The sequence below is a fragment of the Oculina patagonica genome, chromosome 7 (assembly GCF_052425735.1).
Source record: "Oculina patagonica isolate OP01 chromosome 7, crgOcupat, whole genome shotgun sequence".
NCBI lineage: Eukaryota > Metazoa > Cnidaria > Anthozoa > Scleractinia > Oculinidae > Oculina > Oculina patagonica.
In genome coordinates, this window is record NC_135764.1 from 17,648,791 (window position 1) to 17,671,579 (window position 22,789).

Consider the following 22,789-nt stretch of genomic DNA (forward strand, 5'->3'; position numbering starts at 1 on the left):
TGCAACGCTTTTTGATTCCGTTGAAAAACATTGCTTGTGTTTTCAAAACACATCGAAATGTTCTTCTCTGCAACAATCGAATTCGCGGGAAAAAACATGTTGATTACGATCTCCCGTGCTGTGATTGGTCACATAAGAAACGAAGGGAAAGGAATGTTGTTCGAATGTGAGCAGCCGTTAGTGGGGAGGAATTTTGCGTGACGACACTAAGAACGGCTGCGAGGGAGACTACCCTTTCACATACCAACAGAAGGAATACTACATCTTTTTTCTTATTTTTCACTTGAATAATGGCCGTTTCTATGCTAAAGACGTTAAAGCTGTCTTAGACGTTAAAGCTGTCTCGAGACGACATTAACGTCTAGTATAAAAACGGTAAATAAGACAGACGCCTTTAACGTCTGATGGCTTTCGTCTGAATGACGCTTTTATCGGACAGCTACGTCTCAGACGTTAAGCCGTCAGTATAAAACGGGACGTCGTTAACAAGTATGAAAACAGTAAATAAGACAGACGCCTTTAACGTCTGATGGCAAAGTCTTTTCGTAAGAGCGTCTGAATGACGCTCTTATCGGACAGCTTTAACGTCTCAGACGTTAAAGCCGTCTAGTATAAAAACGGGACATCGTTAACTAGTATGAAAACAGTAAATAAGACAGACGCCTTTAACGTCTGATGGCTTTACGTCTTCGTGTCCAGTGTCCTCTGAGTGTCGAACCCAGTCTTTTTTTATTTTTTTCTGAAAAGCTGTCTACTAAAGGCGTCTTTAACGTCTTAGACGTTAAAGTCGTCTGACGACATTATCGTCTCTAGCATAAAAACAGCCAATAACACCTTAAAATACTTAAATGACTTGATCATTTGGTGGGTCTGTTCAAGCATTATGACGGGTTCTTTTAATACCTAAAAACCAGTTTTCCCTCCCTTTTTGCATACTCCAACTCGTGAAATCCCCACCCTTTTATATACCTGGAGCCTGAAAAAGGTATCCCTGTCGGGCGGGGCCTCCCCGTATAGTCCACTTTAGCTAGGGTGTACCCCCTAGGGGACATTTGGGTATAGGGAATACCCCCTAGGGGACATTCTGATATATTATAGCAATAATGTTGGGGGAAGGTTTACTCCCTGGAACACTCTCCAAGACCACGTAGTTAACCACATATTTGCCTGAGTAACTATTTGCCACATATTTGCCTGAGTATGTTAGGAGCCCGAAGGGCTCCTTAAAAATTTTCTTAGGCAGCAGCCTTGGTGAGTATCTCTAGTATGGCTTGCCATACATGTATGTGATACTGTGCAAGAAGCAAAAGGTAATTTAATTAAAGTGCATCTTTTGAATGGGGATCCGGACTCAGGCCCAATGCTGTTACATTCAATATAGTGAATTAGCCTTTTATAGCAATTTTCGTTTTCCTTTCTTCCTATTTTAAGGTGACTCAATCGTAATAAATAATGACACACTATATGCCTGTCAACAATTTATTAAATAATAACTTTGCCATTTCTGAATCGATTTCCCTTGTACTTTTAGTTAGGGGACCTAAATAGAGATAACCTCATGGTCCTCCTTTTCAGATACTTGTGTGTTTGAATAAACTATTATTATTATTATTATTATTATTATTATTATTTTTATTATTATTATTATTCCCTTCTAAACACCCACATATAAGAACAAATAGATTAAGAACACCAGGCTGACATTTGGCCAAAAAAGCCCCATTTTTGGGATGCCTAAGGGCATCCTAGTTGTTTTCAGGGTGCGTGTGTATTTCCCTTGGGAGTGAGGATAATTGGATTAACAACCGAAATAACCAATAACAGCATCATATGTTGGTCCCTTGGGTGTTGGGCAAACCGATTTTGGCAAGGTTGGGTTAAATGGTGAGAAATTGAGGAAAACAGGTTTTGATGCGGAAGACAAGGAAAAAAAAAAGTAGTCAAATGCATGAGCTCGAATATAACTGGTTTTGCAAGGTGATTGATCGATTGTTTCTATTTTCCTCTTCAGCTGTGTGTAAATAAGGTGGCTTGTACCAGTTTTTCTTGCGTGGGAAGTCTGGTGACTAGCGCGCGTGTCACGCTTCATGCCCACGAGTCACGCGCGAGATTTGAAAAGGAAAACAAACATGGCGGTCGAGTGCGAGGTTGCTTTTCTTCATTTTAAGAAAAAATTCCGCGTTCAACTGAAGTTTTTTCAACAAGAACATTTTAAGTAAACTTAATTTTCGTCAGTCAAAATGTTTTCGGATCTCACTGCTCGAGTTACAAAAGCAAATTCGCATGTGCTACGATCGATCTTGTCGGAGATCGTGACTCAATTCCACTTTTTTCGTTTCAGCTTATTTGAGTTCGGTTTCAAACACATGGTCATTCAGACAGAGAAATACTAAAAGGTAAGACCTAAGAGGCACAACTGGCGCCAACTGAAACTGGCTAAATCCCATGAAATCCTGAGCCGAAAAGTTTCGCAGACAAAGCGAGGGGAAGTCCACGCGTATTGCGCGCGTACAGTGTCCGCAGCGTATGTGTCCGCAAAGATCAGCGGTAGTCAGAACTGAGCATGAGTAAATACCAAACTTTTAAAATCGAAATTTTAAAGTGCGCGGAAACGCGCGTGGGAATTATTGAGTTCGCGAAGGCTTTAGCAAGAAAACTAACCCGATGACCCCTATTTTTTATTGCCCTAATATTTTCCTTTTATGTAAAGGAAACGCCAGAAAAAATCTAAAAAAATTCTACGAAAGGAATTTTTAATTACTTACAAATTGCTCTTTTTTGCATTTGCAAAAAATCCGCTTCGTAGAATTTTTTTAAAATAATTATACAGTTTCTTTTTCATATGCTTAAAGTTATCACGGGAAGAAAAATGGGGGTCATCGAGTTAGTTTTCAAGATATAAGCACTGGAAGCTGAAAAAGGGTCCAAAAAATCATTGCCTACCGTTGCCATGGTAACCACTGATGACGTAATTATTGGTATTTTGGATCAACAACACAATGGGTAATTTAATTATACAAAAATTTTGTTACGATCTTTAATTATTTTTTTGGCCATTTTCTTCCAAACGTCGCACGGTCAAAAACCTGAAAACTGGTACGAGCCACCTTAAGTTGCTTTAAATAAATCTGGGAATAAACTGCCCGAACTAGCTAACATCTAAATTATTCAGTTCCAGTTGAACTCTCATTCCGCATATCGTTAGAGCGATTTGCGGAAATACGTTGACTGTGCCAATATGATAAGCAAAAGCGAATTCTTTTGGTATTTTCCTTCGTGAAAGCTAAAATTCCTTGCCGTTCCGTTAAATGTCTACACTTTCAGTGCGTTGCTAATTAAATCAGCTAAATCAGTTACATACGGCTGACTTTTACCAATAATTTTTAATCAATACAGTACTGCATGTATCTTAAAATTTAATCAAAGTTTTATCAACAAAAAAGTGTTTGTTTGACTTAAGTAAACTGTAGTAAAAAATACTCATGAATTAAGATGTTTTTCGCCACTTTTGTGTCTTACGTGTGTCTATTAAAATTTAATTAACAATCAAGTACTAGTAAACACGCAAAGAGCTCGCTTTATATTTTTCGCCAATACATCGCTTTATTCAAACTTAAAAAGCATTGTAGTAGCTAAAAAATTTCAATATTTTTTGAGGTTGCTGAGGATTATCCTTTCGATATTTGAAGAACATGAAAAAAGAGTTTGTTCGCCTTCAGCAGAACGTGTTGACATTGTGGTAACGAGCATTCTTCTGTTTGGATAGTAGACATGCTGTTTAAATAGTTCACATCGAATCCAAAACAATAACTTTTCGTTTCTGAAGAAACCAACCAAAAACAGCAACGCGACATTTCTCTCGGGCCTTATTTTAAAAGTATTTTTTATATACAGTAATGCACAGTTCATTCTTTTAGAATGATTCTCGGAAACATCGAAGGAAAAAATTCCTGCCGAAAAGTTTGAATAATAATATCCAATATTACAAACTTACAAAATGCTCCCCGACAAAAAATTCGTTTTCCATTGGAGGAGGTTGCCACTCGCTCACTAAGTACGACTACCAATTCCAAGAAATTTCCCCGAGTTTAAGTCTTTTGTCAATCTTATTTTTTTTCGCTCCTAGCGAGGAATGCCAAGAATGAGACATGCACTTTTCGCGAGGGACAATAAAAGGGAGGCTTATCAGGTTCTACACCGTAGTACTCCAATTTAGTGTGTTGTAAAGGCACCTTGAGTTAATTAATTGAGATGACGTTCATGTTTACGGTCCTTCAATGTTCTCAGTTTTAAATATCTTATCCTGAACTATATCAGTGACGGGAACCCTTTGGCGGCTAACGTCTTCCGCTGTTGCCCTTATCATAAAAAATACTATAACGGAACTCTTCCGACCAATGTAGTCTACGGTTTATCATTAAGCATAAAAAATCTTTACGGCATCCCCATTTGTTGCTACTTTTCCAGTAACAAATCTACTTGTTACGACTGAATTTATTGGACGTATACAAAACATGGACCCGGGTCCATGGACCACCCCTGTGGACCACCCCTAATTTCCAAAAGAAAATCAAAGTGTAGAATGGGGACAGGGTATGAATTGACGGCAGGTACCAAAACCCAAAACAACGAAATGAAACCACCGAAACAAAACGACCAAAACAAGCTAAACCACCAAAACGAAACCGCCGAAACAACTGAAACAGCTGAAACGAGTGACAAAGACAACAAGACAAAATCACCGAAACAAGCAAAACCTTTACCAGCTAACCGTAAACAGACTAACCGGAGTCCTAGTTAGGCTAACCGGAGTGCTATTCGGGCTATAAACCGGAGAGCACCTTCCATGCCTTCCACTCCGATTGGCCACTCCAGTTAGCCTAGCTTAGCCTAATAAGCGCTACACAGTTTTTAACAATATTTTGACAATATTGTGATCTTATTAGCCTAATTAGCACTCCGGTTAGCCTCAAGAGCACTTCGGTTAGCCTGAATAACACTCAGGTTAGCCTGTTTACGGTTAGCTCTCGCTTATGGTAATGGTTTCAGTGATTATGTTTCGTTTCGCTTGTTTGGTTTTGGTCATTTCGTTTAAGTGGTTTCATTTCGTTGTTTTGTGTTTTAGCCGTCAATTCATACCCTGTCCCCATTCTACACTTTGATTTTCTTTCGAAAATTAGGGGTGGTCAACAGGGGTGGTCCATGGACCGGGTCCACAAGGTAGTCCATGGACCGGGTCCACAGGGGTGTATACGTCCGAATTTATTCAGGAGTTTAGTAGCTAGCCCATTGGCACTCGCATGGTTGGTCGGTCCATCATTGTAAACTTCTCATAATTTGCAACTCCGCTGACCAGCAGATATACTAGAAGAAAGAGTGTAGCAAGGCGGCCGTATAAAGGTGGCCTTTTTAAATTTAAAGGGGTTTACAAGAAAAACAAGAAGCAAAAAACCAAAATATGGCTGACAATTATGTGTGGAAAGTATTCGACCGCCAAAAAAATGGACATTGATAGCCGCAAAAGCGATGTAACGATCAATCTCTTTTGTATAATATCTGTCGAGCTAGCGTCGTACATGTAGGAGCTTTCGAAAACTAAATCGGGTTTCACATAGGCTTCATTAACGATGGATCTACATGTATCTAGAAACCAGAGCGTTGGCTAAAATCAAGTGTGTGGCTGCTTGTATGCAAGAAAAGGAAAAGCTTTTCAGATGAAACAACACAATTACATTTGTACCTGAATCAGTCTATATGTTCTGAAATATTTATTTACAGCGTTATTACTTAACGACTTACATGGAAATTATTCTGCAATGCATACCTACGGAGCGATATAATAAACAAACCATTTTAGTGCTACAGGTTAAAAATAGAAAGGAAAAAAGAAAAAAAAGCTGTCTCCTCTGGGATTCGAACTCGCGACGTCTCGCTCCCCAGTCAAATGCCTGCACGAGTGTGCTAACCAGACATACTTAGTTACATACGAGGAAAATATCTTATATCAATTAATAGACATCCCGCCGTTTATCTGTTATCATGTGCATCAAAGAAATGTTTGAATCATCTGCTGCTCATAAATTTTCAAGGAATGAAAACTAAACTTTTAAACTTGGCAATAAAATTCAGTCGTGGCTCGAAGAGCTCTTAATTTGATTATAAGAACAAGATCACCCTGAAAAATTCAGCATATTCTTATTAAATGGAAACGGTGTCATAATTACATAAAAAACAAGTGATTTTATTAATCATTACCTATAATGAATGATACAGTATTGATTGTGATCATTAAAATCAAAGAATCTTTATTAATTTATGCTAATTTTACATCTAGAGCCATTTTTGGGTAGTATTACTAATATAGAAATTTAAGAACATTTTAAGAACACCTTGAGGCTGATTTGTCACTAAGCACCCATTAAATAAGAACCCGATCAGCCTGACCTCTGAAATCTCAAAATCCTTGACTAATATAGCGAATTTCAGCACCAGCTGAGATTTCAGCTCAGCTTCCAGAAGAAATCTTCTAAAAAAAGATATTGGGAAGAAAGTTTCATTCCGGGATGAATTTCAGCTGGAAATCCCAGCCCAGGCATTAACAGCTGAAAAACCTCATGTAATTGCATTCAAATTTCAGCCTGGGCTGAAAAGTGAGCTTACAGATGCGTAGTGATGGTTTTCAATGAAAGAAAATGGAGAACACAATTTTTCAGTTTTCAAAAAGTTTAGTCCGGGCTGAAATTCACCATCCGGCAAACTGGGCTGAAATTCACCATGTACTCATGCAGGGCCCTTACAAACGTTTTTTAAGGTTCCCCACTGAACCTTTTCAATATCAAAGGAGAAGCACTGCGTCTTTGTAGAATGTTTACATTTATTTTTAATCTTAGTTACACATGTATTAGTTATCACTTCTTGTAAAGCACACTTGAACACACCTTCAGTTGTAATGAGTGGAATTTGAGTGATATAAAATGTTCATTATTATTACACTACCACTCACCTGGAGAGAGCACAATCAAACCCTCAGAGGGAACCTGTAAAATAGTATTTACCACTGTGTCAGTATATCCAGTGTTGGCAAAATAACATTTATTCCTTTTTTAATAATATTTACTAATATTAGTGTCATACATGGTAGTTTTAAATGCAGATAATAAATTAACATTTTTGGTCGGCTTGATCTTTCGATTTCTCAACCTTAATGAGGCCCTGCCAGGGGGGTTCCCGTGTCGCTTGTCTAAATTTAAATATGTGCCATGTCGCTGTTTTATCGCTCTTCATGTCGCTGTCGGTAATTAAATTGAAGGAAAATTGCTTGTCCTTGTCGGAATTTAAGTTTTTTCCATAAGGGTTGTCGTTTGTCGCAATTTCATTAGTATGCTGTCGCTACTTTTTGGGCCATGTCGCTTGTCGGAATTTACCCTGGCAGGGTCTCCTTAATGATGGTAGTTTATTATGTTACAGTGATGGAAAACTTCTTTATTTTAAATATTGCTTTCAATCTAAGCAGGAGTATGGGTAATGTGGGTAAGTAGAAGGGAACCTCTAAGGAGTCATCACATTTGTCACAAGCTCAATAGCAAAGTCTTTGCTGGACACCAATTATGCATGGTTGGACAATTAATGAATCTAATCAAAAAGTGATCAGCTCAATTTAAAAAAACACTAAAGAAAAATTTTAAAAGTGTGTTTTTTAAGTTTAGTGAAAAGGGACCAGGTTAGATTTACACATACAAGTCCCTAAAAAAGGTTTTTTTAAACACAATTAATACCAGCTGGTCAAAAATTAAACACTAATTAATATTCTTTTTTAATAGACCGGTTGCAGCTTTGGTTAAGCTTGCCATTCTTGACACGATCTCTTACATCATGGGCTCACTGTGGTGTTGATGTTAGTGTGTGATTGTGGTGACGGTATTTGAAGTAAGCTACATGACTGTTTGTGCCTGGACAAAATAATGTGAAACTCAAAACTGTACCTTTCTGACACTTCTCTTGATTGACCCAAATGATCTAGAAGTTTTTGGTGAAGAAGAGTGAAAATAAATATTCAAATAAGAACTATTAATCATTGTATAATTGTTTCAAAAAACTACTAAAAACTATGATTATAAGCACTCTTTTATAATCCACTTAATTCTTGGTTTTCATGTTACGTCATAAAATTCTGAAATCAAAATTCACTAGGCCTGCTAAATTTTCGTTGTCATTAGGCGAAAGATAAACTAAAAATATATATTTTTGCAAATTTCCAGATCGATAATGTCATTCGTTTTTAAAACAGAGCATTTTGAATATTTGAGTTCTCCGTCGTATGTGACATCAAGCTGAGTGCCGTGACAAAGCTGTTTTGTTTGAAAAAAGGCCTTTCCTTTCCATTTTGTGCAGAATGAACATTTCAGATATAATAAGTGGTGTTTATGTGAAAGTGTACTAGCTCTTAAGCCAAGGATGGCCGCTGTTGTAAACAGAACTGAGTTCCAGATGGTTTCTCTGACATCACGGCGGCCATTACTGTGTCCCTCAGCAGGACACAGTGATGGCGGCTCCATACTAAGCTTTATAAATTTGCGTGGAAAGGTTCGGAAAATAACTCGCGAACGGTACACCGCACAGACCTGAAACTTGGAGAAATTGTTTATCTATTTATCATCTATAATATTTGAAATTCATAGCTTCTGTAGTTGAATGGTTTCGAATTTATTTTTTGATTGCGTGACAGTGAAAACCAGCAATAGATACCGTAAAAACCCGCAGATAAGCCGCACCTTTTTTCCAAAATTTTTCGCTCGAAAGCGGGGGTGCGGCTTATCTGCGGGAACATTCGGAAAAGGTGCCGTAAATTTTCGTTAACTGATGCTAATTTATGGAAAATTATGTAAATTAATAAAACATAAAACTACAAGAGAGTATCGGTCATTGCTTTTGCAGGTTTGACAGCTCCTACATACTGTTTGCAGTGTCGACAATGGCCTATAACTTTAACAGTAATATTGATACTTTACGAGCGATAAAATACCACGAGTATTCACGAGTAAGATGGCCAATTGTTTCTTTCTCATTTTGCACTTTGATGGAAAATGTGTCGAACTGATTACGAAACTGTCTTCATGCAACGAGTTTATCTCCAATAGATGGCTCCAAATCTCTTTAATTTGTCGATACGATAGCCACGAAACCCGAACGCCTCCATCGCCATCTTGTTTTGCTTTACGTTCTCGCCCTAGTCCCATATTTCGCGTCCGATCAAATGCCTGGTTACTAAGCTACGAACGTTCGGCAACGCAAGTTCTTGTTGTTGTGACCATAGTTAGTACAGTAGTTACTAACTATGTTGTGACACAAAAAACTATGGAAAAACTGCGTTGAATAATGAAGAAATACCTGTCAACAAATATCAGAAAAAGATCAACCATATGTCAAAGTTGGTTTTCATTATATTAAAGAGCTCAAATTGTGGGTAAGACTGAAGTTTTTCTGTTTCAATGTTCATTGAGTTTACGTTCGATGAAGAAGACTTCCTAAAGACCGGCTCAACTTTGGACTTTTGACTCGACTTTGGATTTTCTTTGATTTACTTTCAAAAAACTTTTTTTCCAACATTTGAGTTGTTAAACTCAGGGTGCGGCTTATCTGCGGGTGCGGCTTATCCGCGGGTGTTTACGGTAATTAAGGTCATTGCCCTGAAATAGAACTGAACACAATTTTTTAACCAAACTTCGCCTACTGGTTTATTACTTTAAGGGAACTTATATTTTGAAATAAAAAAGGGGGGTCACCAGATTCGTTAAGGAGCAGGAAGACCATGTATATTCCATATAATTCCTTTATAATTCCTCTGCGAGTACTGGCAAAGTACACCTTTTTAGCGATAATTTATTTTTCAAACACATGAATTGATCTGTTTTCATTTTACAGAAAGAATTTGATCGCTACACCAAAAATATGAGAAAAAATTGATAGGTCACCAGGCTCGTTTAGGAGAAAGTGACAATTTACTTCTCTCGCGGACTAAGCCACATAGAAAAAAGCCGCCATTTTGTTGATGTTCGCGCGCGCGCGCGCACTAAATACGGGTAAAATTCTGCGCAGTAAGGATGCGCAATGCAATACAGGGCAATGACCTTAAAGGGGCGAGCGCAAGAAACGCACTTTGAGTTTTGGCTAAATTGAAAATTGTCACAAACAACTCTAAATTTCGCACGCAAGTTCGTTTACATGTGCTTAACATTGATCTGTATTCAAATTCGCTGGGTCTAGCTTCGTTTTTTAGAAATTACGTATGCAAAGAACAAATTAAAGGTCAAATGAACAGAAATTTTGAATTTTGTTATTTTTTGTCCATGTGTTTATTAAGAGCCAAATAAACATATCCCAAAGTTTCAAAGCAATCGGTCATTACATCGCAGAGATATTGCAAGTTGAAAAATGCTTTTTGTAGGCTGTCATAATCGTAGAGTGCTCAGAAAAATTGTCGGAAATAAAAACTTGTGACGTCATAATTGGTGTTTTTGAAGACGACCGCAGACCGATTCCGCAGACGGCACCTTAAAATCTAAATAACTGTGTTTAGTGACATTTCAAGCAGTTATTTCGTTCTGTTCGGCCGTTTTTCAGTGGATTGATTGTTGGTTATTGTTTAGAGAGGTTCATTTTTAGCTCATTCTCCAGAATGAGTAATAGAGTGATACAGATGTTGACGGAAGTCTGCGTGTACAAAAATTGTGTGGACGGAAGTGATACAGATGTTGACGGAAGTGTGTGTGTACAAAAATTGTGTGGACGGAAGTGATACAGATGTTGACGGAAGTGTGCGTGTACAAAAACTGTGTGGACGGAAGTGATACAGATGTTGGCGGAAGTGTGCGTGTACAAAAATTGTGTGGACAGAAGTGATACAGATGTTGACGGAAGTGTGCGTGTACAAAAATTGTGTGGACGGAAGTGATACAGATGTTGACGGAAGTCTGCGTGTACAAAAAATGTGTGGACGGAAGTTGTAGAACGGAAGTAATTTTATATGCTACCCCTGCCCCCTTAGTAACGCCAAAAATAATTTCAGTGAAGCTCAGATGCAAATGTGAAAAGAAAGGAAATCATTGTATAGTGTAATAAATAAATTAACATCAAATCACATTTCGGAACTTTTAAAAAGGGAAACGTGTATCACAAAGTCGAAATGTTGACAACCTGGGGGTTTATTTTATCATGTGCTGACACACGTAATCAAGGTTCATTTTAACGTGCGCTGTTACACGCAATGAAGTTCCGCCAGGCAGCCGGAAGTAAATTTAATACGCTACCCCTCTCCTATTGTTGAGATTCTACATCTACATCTACATCTACATTTAATTTGGTCGGTAAAAATCTAGAGATATCGCGCCAAGATTTGTTCATGGAACTTATTTTTAACTTTTACTATGGAGTTACGCTTGCCATATGACTCGTCTAAATAAACGTTTATAAAGCTCACTGATAAAAACACGACATCCGAGCAGCACGTTTTTGTCTTCTGTCACGTCATCTCATTTCCCGTGACTCACGTCATCCGTTTCAGTACACGACGTGTTCGTGTGCATCTTTCTCTCAAATTTCATTCGCTGCTCAATCCATGAACAATGATTGTCACTGCCCGGTAGATGCGTGCTGACAGAAAGGTTATTCAAAACGCAATTCAGTAATTTAAAACGGTAACAAATATTCATTTCATTTCTTTTCACATGTGTATCTGAGCTTCGTGGAAGATGTGAACTATTTACACACTATCCAACCAGAAGAAAGCTCGTAACCACAATGTCCACACGTTTTAGCAGTAAAAACATGTTCTTCAAATATCGAAATTATATTTGTCAAGAAGACGAAAAGCTTTGCAGTTTAATTACACAATAGAAATACCAAACGACTGCGATCCTTCTAAGATCGATTAAAACGATGTATTGGTGATTTCGCACTGTTCAGAATATTTACATAACGGTTATGTAAATATTCTAGCTTTTCTATCTATGTTGTTGTTGACTTTGTACATTTTCCATCAATAATAGCGCTAAGAAGAGCAAACAACTTCGGATGCCTCGTGTTTGCTGGCACGGAAGGGTAAAGGAATGTGTATGCATGCAAAAAACTTGACTGTTTCGCAATTCCTCCCCACGTAATACTGATTCTCGACCTAGGATCTTCTCTTCTTATCATTTATATCTTTATTATGCTTATCGTACCGCGATCCGGAAACGAAATACTATTTCTTTTTTAAATAACTGCTTGTGGACTTTTACGTAGCGGGGAATGGGGCCATGTAAAATTACTTCCGGCTGCCTCAATGAACTTGATCGCTTGTGTCAGCGCGTGTTAAAATACGTGAAAATACGTTTAGGGTCCCTAAGGTCTAAACAGCTCGGCAACTTGATTCACGTTGCACCATTTTTAGAAGTTGTGAAATTGTGATTTCATTTCTTTTCACATGCGTATCTCATTTTGACTTTACAGGGGACTGTACTTGACTTAAGTAGACTGTACCAGTACATTTTCATTACCCACCACCACTCCCAAACCCTACCCCCCCCCCCCGAAAAAGGCAGAAGAATGAGCTGGCTCTAAGTGCCCTTTGATTTTAAATAGAATAGGCAAAGCACAAAAATACCTTTAAATTTTGTTTGCTGTCGTTTTGCATATCATGTGAAACATAGGTAGAATGCACGCTGGTATGATTACGAATCAGGAATCTCGATTGTTCTTTCTCATTAGCATTTAACGTTAATGAGCAGAATTATCTGCACACGCACGTGCGTTTTGAATTTTGGTACACTTCAAAGCCGTTCTCTGCCGAACAACAACGTGAAATGACGAAATTCTGCGTATTTTGGACAACGTCAGCCACGACGGCTAATTTTTGGTTTTTCTATTTGGGGTTGAACGCTTTCTCTGAATATTCAGCGGGAGCTAGTTCTTAAAGCGATAAATAAACAGAATGCGTCCGGAAAGTTGCGAGATTCTCAAGTAAAATATAAATTCATTTTGCACCAGACGTTGTCGTTAACGTTGCCGTCGGTAGGTCTGCGTAATCGGTCTGCGGTCGTCTTCAAAAACACCAATTATGACGTCACAAACTCGTTCCATTCCTTCCATTTCAGTGCGCAGTCATTCAAAAACGTTTTCGTGAAGCCTTCGGAAATCTTCGTATTTTTTGCTGTAATTCACGCTTTAAGGCTTTGAAAGCAAAATTTTTTCTTAATTTTACTCAATAATGGATAGTTTTAGCGTTCGGTTGATTAAAATGGCATTTTGAAATTTCTGTTCATTTGACCTTTAAAGGCGTTTTGCAAAGCTTACGTTCTCCACAGTCAGCCAGCAGTATGAGTTTTTCGACACATCGCATGTAAATCTTTCCTTCTAGCGTTATTTAACTGTCCAGGGAGGTTGAAAAACGTGTCAGAGCATGAGCTATAGGATAAGTGGAGTTTTTCTAAGTTAAAAGCTAATATCTTACCACTAAAGTCTTTTCTTTACTACTCTGTTTACTTCTGTCGTTGTTCGATCACAATACATGGGTAACCAGGCTTTTATTCAACCGACAAGACCTGGATGCTAAACTAATTTGCATTTGGAGTGTCCCTGGCCACTCCCCGAAAAAAAGCACCATTTCATGCCTTTGGGGGTAGGTATTCCTACATGTGGACCACTAAGCTAATTTGCATTTGGGACTATGTGTATAATACCATGGGTAGGAAGATAATCCCTTCTTTCGTGTGAAGCTCGTAAGATCCAAAGGTGGCCATTTTCCTTATAAGGAATGTAAAGGTGGCCCACCTGGGGGTTATACAAAGGAAACCATTCATTCACACAGGGAGTGGGATGAGGTGAACATGGGTTTACCCGAAGTCGTTGGAGTCTTGCTTAATTAAATGGTTGAATTTTGCGACTATGAATAGGAGGGCAATTCCATGTGAGAATGTGAAAAATCCAGATTTTTAAAAAGTGATTGGACATAAAATCATACCCTGTACTATATTGTTGACAAGTTATAGTACATAGAAAAATAAGTTTCAGTTCGCTTGTGATAGCAATGCATTCAGGGGGGGTCTCCAAAGTAAGTGTTTATTTTTTAATAATAAACAATAGGTGAGAGACAAATTTTTTAACTTGCTTTATAAAATTTGGAAATGATTTGTGTCTACAAACAGTTATATCAGAAGAAATACCTCAAAGGAGTTAATACATAAAAAATATAAATTTCACCCTGAACTTTTTAAAAAAATAGTTATTAACAAAGTAAATTTTGTTACGGACGTTACGTAACGTCCGTAACGTTTACACAATCTTTTTCCTTTCTTAAAACAACCATTTAAAAGATTTCAAAGATATTTCTGCCACAAAGCTAAATATTCTTTAGAAACACTTTGGTAAAAAGCGGTCCCTGAAAAACTGCAACATTTTCCAAAAAAATGGTAACAAAACTTTGTTACGGACGTTACGTTACGGACGTTACAATTCTTGAAGCTTGTGATTTTGGACTGTTTCTGCCACAGTTAAAGGCAATTTTGGATATGTGAATTCTCAAAGAAAGCAGTGTTTTAGAGAAGGAATGGATTATACCCACTGGATTCCAGTATATGTCTGTGGGCTTAGATAGTTTGAGCATGCTTATGCTCAAGGCTGAGTACCTTATGTAAAATGCATGTAGTGTCCTTCACACTGTGTTGGGACATTTCACAGCTTTAACATAAAGTAACAACCAGTTTGATTCATAAAATTTTAAATACAAGCCATTTTGAACTTTTATGTCCAAAAAAAATGTGTCCTACAATACAAAATAACATAATAATTCACACAGTGTAACGTCCGTAACATTGGCTGTAACGTCCGTAACATTACAGTTCACATAGCATTGTATAATTGCGAAAGTGAGTTTAAATGTAATGAAGCTTTTTGGTTCACACAACTACTATACTTCAAATATTTGGAGCAGTTCATGCAATAAGCCCTGACACTTCACAGGAATTTTCCATTAATACCAGTGCTCTTGCTCATGTGGTTGTTTTTTATGTAACGTCCGTAACGGTGTGTTTTTTGCTCTATTTTAACATATAGGCCAGTCAGGTGAAAAACTTTTATAACTCAATTAATGCATCAGTAGGCACAAACATGATAATCAATGTAACATTGGACAACCTCTTCCTATTCTTTGCCTGTGCTAGATTTAAGTTTCAAAAATGACTCTGAATGTAACGTCTGTAACTGTGGAAATGCCCAGGAGTTAAGAACTATTTACATCACATCTGAAGTAAATTGAAATAATACGGGCTCGCCCGCTCTTATTACTTTTCTTTATTTTACTGTCATAATCTGACGTTCTAATGTTGAGAGAAGTAGTGAGTGGAGGAAATAAAGTTTTATCGGCTACATTCCAGAAACAGTAGTGGATTCTCCGACGACAATAAATTGCACGCCGCATGTAAATAATTGTATTATATATACGAGTCGAAAACATTAAACATAAGAAGCGCTCTTACAAGCTTAAATTCGTCAAAAAACCTGCATAAAAACTAACTTACCCTATGCGGAAATTTTTCTCATTTATTTTATTTCAAAACCTCAGTCGTAAAAGCCGATTTTTCGAAGCTTAAATATTCACAACAACAATTAGTGAATAGATTTGAATATTCATATTTGTAAGTTGTGACCACACAAACACACGTGTAGAGTTCAACGCCTGTGTTTTCCCGTTCATGCTGCACCGGTAAAAAGTCACTCGTTGACAACTCCAGCTTACTCCATAGCGAAAACCTTCAAAAATAACGACAACGACCACAAAACTATCCGAAAATTACATTTTTTTTTTTCCACCGTTGAGTTGCGAACATCTCCAAAATAAACCAAAATTCATTTCCGGTTGCCAAACCTTTCTTCTTCCATGTGGGGAAAGGCTCAAGTTTGTCGCCTTTTTCATACCTCACTAGGGGATTGAGAGTGCTTGTTGATCTTACGAGCTCAACACGAAATTAAAAAACAATACCCATTGTTTGTCCGGTTTAGTGATTGGCCAAAAACCAAAATCTCCTAGCAACAGTAAAAGTTTTTCCTACCCAGTGTTTTTATTATTCGCCGTAACACCAAATGCAAATTAGTTTAGCATCCAGGTCTTCTCGGTTGAATAAAAGCCTGGTTACCCATGTGTTGCGATCGAACAACCAAAGTAGTAAACAGAGTAGTAAAAAGACTTTAGTGGTAAGATATTGGCTTTTAATTTAGAAAAAACTCCACTTATCCCATAGCTCATGGTCAGAGCCACGCTTTTAAATTCTAGCCGCCATATTGAGGATTCGCTTTAAGAAAAGGACTGGACAACACATTGTGACGCGATGTCACCTGAGGGGTGTCACGTGAGAGGAAAGAGAAAAAAATGGCCGTTTGTTCCGGTGGTGGACAAAACACTGACCCCCAGTCCATGGACTACCCAAATGGACTACCTAAAATGGACTACCCCTAAAAAATGGACTACCCTTAAAGTACTATTCCGAGTGTGTACCACTTACTGAGCTGTTGTTATACACACATAATTTGCACTTACGTCTTACCTTGTTTATTTTCAAGCCGTACGTATCCCTCTCGCCGCCATTTTGAATATATTATACTAAATGAACATCCGCTGATCACGAAAGTGTAGACTCAAATCAAGCAATCAATCTTTGGGCTCATAGAGGCAGACAAAACAGGCACTGCACTGCACTACAGAAAATCCAAACTTTTATAAATAGTATCAGATAGTTGCTTGAGACGCATCTTAAACATTTGGTGGCCAGAGAAATTTTTGAATGAATAACTTTGGCAGCGCAGCGAGGAGAACAGAACCGGTAGGCAGACAGATCCTGAGGAAAAAATAGTGCTGACTCTGGGCATGAGTCTTCGCTTTTTGAGGTCAGCAGATGTATAGTGTAATTCATTCAAAATGGCGGCTAGAGTTGTCGAAAGTAACCGAAGTAAGTGCAAATTATGTGCGTATAACAACAGCTCAGTAAGTAGTACACACTCGGAATAGTACTTTAAGGGGTTGTCCATTTTTTAGGGGTAGTCCATTTGAGTAGTCCATGGGGGTAGTCCATGGACTGGGGGTCAGTGTTTTGTCCACCACCGTTTGTTCCTGAAAATCAAAGCCTTTGGTTAGTTTTAGCGTAAGTGCGGATGCCAGGTGGTGGAAGGACATCATTAAGTATGAATACCCGTAAGTTTACAGCATCGCTCAAAGAACTGAGTGATGTTTCTGCCTGTTTGTTTTGTACAACAGCGCTGTTTAGCGCTTCGGAAAAAACGTTGCACAAACCAAGGTAGTTTTGAGCCTGGCTGCATAGAAAGCCTAAAACAAGGTTTCTTGCCGGGATCTTTGTCAACGCGAGTTTTGCAGGATCCGCTTGGGTGCTGCCGCGACAAAGTTGCCGAGAAGTGACCCGGTTTTAGACTTAAAAAATTCTTTATAGGTTTGGCAGGGGACCTTCCCTCGCAAAAACTTTTTCTGTGCCTCATTAAATATTCATCAATCAATAAATCAATCAATCGATTCATGCCTTAGTTTATCTTGTTTTCGAGGGAATTTGTAGATGTGTGATGATGTAAGGAGTGGAGATAGAAGTGAGAGCAAGCTGGCGGCACTTAACTGAAAGCAACACTAGTATAATGTGACAACACGAACAAACGTATTCAATCAACAATCAGTCTTTATTTCACTTTCACCTCAAAATTACAGCACGCTCGCCATGCCATTTACTTGGCCTTCCTTAAATCGGATCAACGGCGCGCGTGTCACAGAAGTTGAGTTTTGTGCAGGCGCTTTATCGAGAAAACTTATCAAAATAGTGTTGCCCCAAACAACAAAAAAAAGCTAACCGCAAGCAGGCTGCAGTGAAAGCTAACCGCAAGCAAACTGGAGTGAAAGCTTACGGCAAGAAAAGCGTGATCTTAGGGTTAAGGCCGACTCGGATCTTAACCCTAACTTGAAACACTAACCCTAACTTGATTTTGTGACCCTAACTTAAAACGCTAACCCCAACCCTGAGCCTCGGGGTTCGCTTTTGCCTTAGGGTTAAGCTACATATTTTTGCAGGTCTTACAGCAAAGCTGTCTTTCGCCATACAGTCAAACTTTTATTTAGCACTAAGTATTGGCAACTGTCTGGAAATCACATACAGTATTGTGCAAAAGTAATGCAAACGAATTTCGACGAATTTCCTGGCTTTTCGGAGCTTTTCGAAGAAATTTCGCTCGCAGCGATATTTCTTTGAAATTTTAGCGAATTATCGTGACACCTATTGTTTGGAACGGCGCGAAATGTCGAAGGCGTAGTTCGCTCACCTCGACAATTCGCTGCGATCTTTCGCACGATTATCACTCACCTCGACAGCGACATTTCTTTCTGTTGGTCTTGGTGTTTACGGCAAAGTTCATTGTAAGAAAATACACGATCTTACGTTCTCCACAGCTAGCTTGAGAACATGGGCGGAATATTTTTGTAACAGCAAGTGAACACCAAAAGCGACTTCACATTTCTCTCAAAAGACTGACATTTTTTAATGTAAATTATTCAATTTTTTTTTTGATTCCGGTTCCAGATTAGAACCATTCGACCATTCGACCTCGTCTTCCTTTATAGCGATGCTGTTTGCTTATGATAATTCGTTAAATTATCGGTCTTTTTTCTAGCGAAATATCGCTCAAAGCGTTGCGAATTTCGTCCCGAATTAGCGAGCGATAATTTGAAGAAATGTCGGGAAAACAAAGAACGAAATTCGCGCTTTTCGTTTGCATTACTTTTGCACAATACTGTACCTGCCAAGTCTCCAGATTTCCCCGGGAGACTCTAATTTTTTCATCAAGTCTCCTGGTCTGATTTCGAGTTGGATTTTGAGTTAGGATTTCGAGTGGGATTTTCGTGTTAGGATTTCAAATTGGATTTTTGAGTTAGGATTTTCGAGTCAGGATTTTTTTGACAAAGCAAAACCCATTACCATTATTGAAAGCTAACCGTAAACAGGCTAACTGGAGTGTATAGTAAGCTAACCGGAGTGTATAGTAGGCTTAACCGGAGTGCATAGTAGGCTAACCGGCATGCATAGTAGGCTAACTGGCATGCATAGTAGGCTAACCGGAGTGTAAAGTAGGTAACTGGAGTGCATAGTGGGCTAACTGGCATGTATAGTAAGCTAACCAGATTGTTTAGTACAGTAAGCAACTCGAAATGCAACTCGAAAATAGTCGAGACAGCAGCAAAATTGTAGAAATTTTAAAAAATAATACGACTTTTTTAATTTTCACAAACATGTTTCAATGGTACATCTGTCGTCATCAGTGTGACAGTTATGAAAGTTTACAGCGATTTAAAATGTGCCTGTTAAAAATCATACGTTACATTGCGTTGAAAAGCAATACGCTAGATAAATTTCAAAGTTAACGGATGGAATTAAAAAGAAGCGCTCGAAAATACAACTCGAAAATCCACCTCGAAATCCTAACTCGAAAATCCAACTGGAAATCCCAACTCGAAATCCAACTCGAAAATCCAACTCAAAATCCTAACTCAAAATCCTAACTCGAAATCCAACTCGAAATCCTAACTCGGTAAATAGGCAACTTCTTGAATGATATCTTTACAATGCAAAGATTTCTGGACTTCTCCAGATTTTTGTACTCTGGGGGATGGCAGGTATGGAATCAGCAAGTGCTTGGTTTGCAGAGGGTGCAGGTGGACGCCTGATATTTACTTCATTAATTAAAAGTACATGTACAGAAAATGTATGGGCACTAGAAAAGATCGCAATAAATGGAAGACAAATGGAGTCAACTGCTAAAAAAGTGAATTAGTGACTTATCGGCTAATGTCATGCAGGCTAACAAATAACATTTTTGCAAAGCACATTCCACTTGATGTTAATAGCTTAAGATGACGTTTTCTTAAGTTGAGATTAAACATTCTCAAACTCATTAATAATTCATGAATTCACAAACCAATCGGGATACACCAATTTGGTCAGGTGCGTGTGATTTGAAACCCCGATGAAACACTGGACAGAGGCCTTTCCACGATAGTTTGATGAATTATCAAACTCTAGAGTTTGATAAAACGTCAAACCCTTGTGATGCAGGGTTATCCTTTGTAATTTAAATATTAATGACACAAACACCGACTGAATAGACAAGCTTCTGTTTGGAATAACTCTAAAACTTACGTTTACCATGCAATTCAAAAACGTTCCTGAATATCTCGTAGCGACCACTGTTCTTATTCGCAATCGAGTTTTGGACGAATTTTGTGAGCCAATACTTTAAAGACAGACTATCCAGGTTCTCCAACTTCTCTTAAAGACTTTGCACCCGATGAACATCACAATCCTTAACACAGTTCCCGGGTCAAGTAAGGGGAATTTTTGCTCGCGCGCTGTTTGGCTCACTCAACGGCTCACTTGTCTTTGTACTGTGTACTTCTACAGTTGTCTTTGTACTGTGTACTTCTACAGTTGGACTGTGCAAGCAAGAAATCTTCTTGCACACTTTTGGGCGGCCGGAACCGGCGAGATTCATCCTCAGCTAACCTGTCCACGTTTCAAAACTAGCAGGACGCCACTGCATGCAAATTGTGGCGGCTTGAGGTAAATAAGCTTAGTTGTGAAAAACACGGATCTTACATAATCATCACCAAGTATGTGCTAATTAAACAAAAGATAGTACCAATTAAATGTTAACGTGAATAATATCCTATGTTTGCAATAAGGCCCCGGTTGCAAAATGTACGCTAATTAAACAAAAGAAATAAAAAATTAAGTTTTCGTGAATAATATCTTTTGTTTGCAATTAGGCGCCAAATGTACTGCAGAGATGTTCTGATTACTAAAACCGGCCTTGATTAGACGAGATTCTGCTGTAGGTTTTTGTAACGCTTTGGAGACGTAAAATAAACGTGCTTGTTGGCAAGTCCAGAATGAACTGTTGACTGTTGGTTGTGTCGACTGCTCCGTACAAACCAATTCATTATCTGGATCGCAGTTAAACGCTTCCCTCCAATACTTTCGAATAGCATTTGCACAACCCTTAATTTTGTATTTTTTGGTAAAATGATAAAATATATACAAGAAAGGTGAGATAAAAAGAAAATAATGAAAAAAACAAAAGCGAAGTACAAATGTGCTAATTAAGAGGCTACCGGTATATATTTTTTGAAAAGAATACAATATTGGCTTGGAATGGGCTTTGAATTATTGTCAGCATGCTTAGTATCGATTAGTAGCAGAGGTGTGCCAAGCTTCCAAAGTTTTTCTAATGCTAAAAGAGCCTTTGTCAATAACACTAACGCGTCAAAATTCTTGCTTAACTTCTCATAAAATTCGCGCACCCTTTCGTAATTTGATCCTCTGGTAATTGGTAAATTGATCATCTCTTCCATATGCGCAGCGACGACAGTTTTGCTCTGTCCAAACTCAGTTCTCAACCTGTCCCACGCCGTTTTGTACCCCAGCATACCTGGCTTTAAATTGGCTAGTCTATCTCTTACCTTAGGGGCCACCAGCTCCAAAAGATAGCCGTATTTTTCCTTGTCTGATAATTAATGGCTTGCTGTCTATTTGCGAAGTAAACATTGTCAATGTTTTCAAACCTGATCCAGTCAACTGAAGTGCCGTTGAAAGGGGTTATCTTGAGCTCCGGCAGCTTTGCACGGGCGGCTTTCGCAGCTTTTTCCATCTTGACTTTCGTTTCCGTCAATTTTAACTCCGCCGTCATTTTCTCTTCCCAATTAGTTCCTTCTCTTGTTGCTGGATCTTCGTCTAAATTTCTCCTCCTGCTCGAATTTTGCTCTGAGTTTCTCCTCCTCGGCCTTTTGACTTTTGTTTCGCTCTCTTTCCTCCAGAACCTTGCTTAGTTTGGTTTTCATCTCCAGAAGCAGCGCAGATGTGGCCTTTAAGTCCTTTTTCCACTGCCTTACTTCTCTCTGCGTCGAAATTCCAATGGTCGATTTTAAGTTCTTGTAGTGTTGACATAAGGTTGTTTAGGCGGTCTTGAATTTTGTCAGTTCGCTTGCACGTAAGTGCAATCTCGTAGTAATCGCCATCTTCTAAGAGCTCATCGCCTTCCTCTAAGTAGAATTTTAGTTTGTCAATCTTTTTCTTGATTTTCTTTTCAAGATCTTGTTCTTGTTGTGTCATTCCTGTGTCACCTTGGTCGGTCTTCTCGTTGTCCGAGTTTCCCATGTTTGCAATGTCTTGTGTTCAAATTACACTTCTTTTCTCCCGGGAATCCTGGTCCCGGCACCACTTATTTCCCGAAGGTGTACGGTACACAAGAGTCTCTCGTTAATGTTAATAATTCCCGGTTTTAATGTAAAAATAAAACAAAAAATACAAAATAATCTCCTTGTGTTCCTCGTGTTGTTTACCTCGTGTTCGTATCTCAAAAACCTAGTATTACACAATACTTGTTTGTCTTTTATTTCAACTTCATTTGTCAATCATCTACTAAATGTATAACATTCCTTTGTAACGCAATCACGACTGTTTGGGTCACTTGTTTACAAGCGAAATGAAGGAGAATAGCGGTTAAGTGGGGGTAAATGTGGAACCACACTCTTATTAACTCTCGAAGGGACTGTTTTAATTTCTCAAGGGAATACTTTCCCCTGTGGGTGATCAAAGCACGTGACTTGTAAAGTGTCACTCTATAGTTGTGCTTCAACACTTCCATTTTTGTAGAAAAAAACGTGACTTGTCAAATTTACAAACATTATATAACAATTAAAAACGTGATTAGCCCAAAT

General features: G+C 38.4%; 1 protein-coding gene across 2 annotated transcripts in view; it reads right to left on the minus strand.

Moving 5' to 3' along the window:
* Positions 1-22,789, minus strand: part of LOC144661470 (uncharacterized) — an 83,738-nt gene that overhangs the window by 54,624 nt on the left and 6,325 nt on the right. For both annotated transcript variants that reach the window (XM_078522248.1, XM_078522247.1), the window contains exons 2-3: positions 7,983-8,016; positions 7,004-7,037 (exon numbers count right to left, since the gene is read on the minus strand). In XM_078522248.1, the coding sequence (XP_078378374.1) occupies positions 7,004-7,037; positions 7,983-8,016 (68 nt within the window). The remainder of the gene's footprint in view (positions 1-7,003; positions 7,038-7,982; positions 8,017-22,789) is intronic.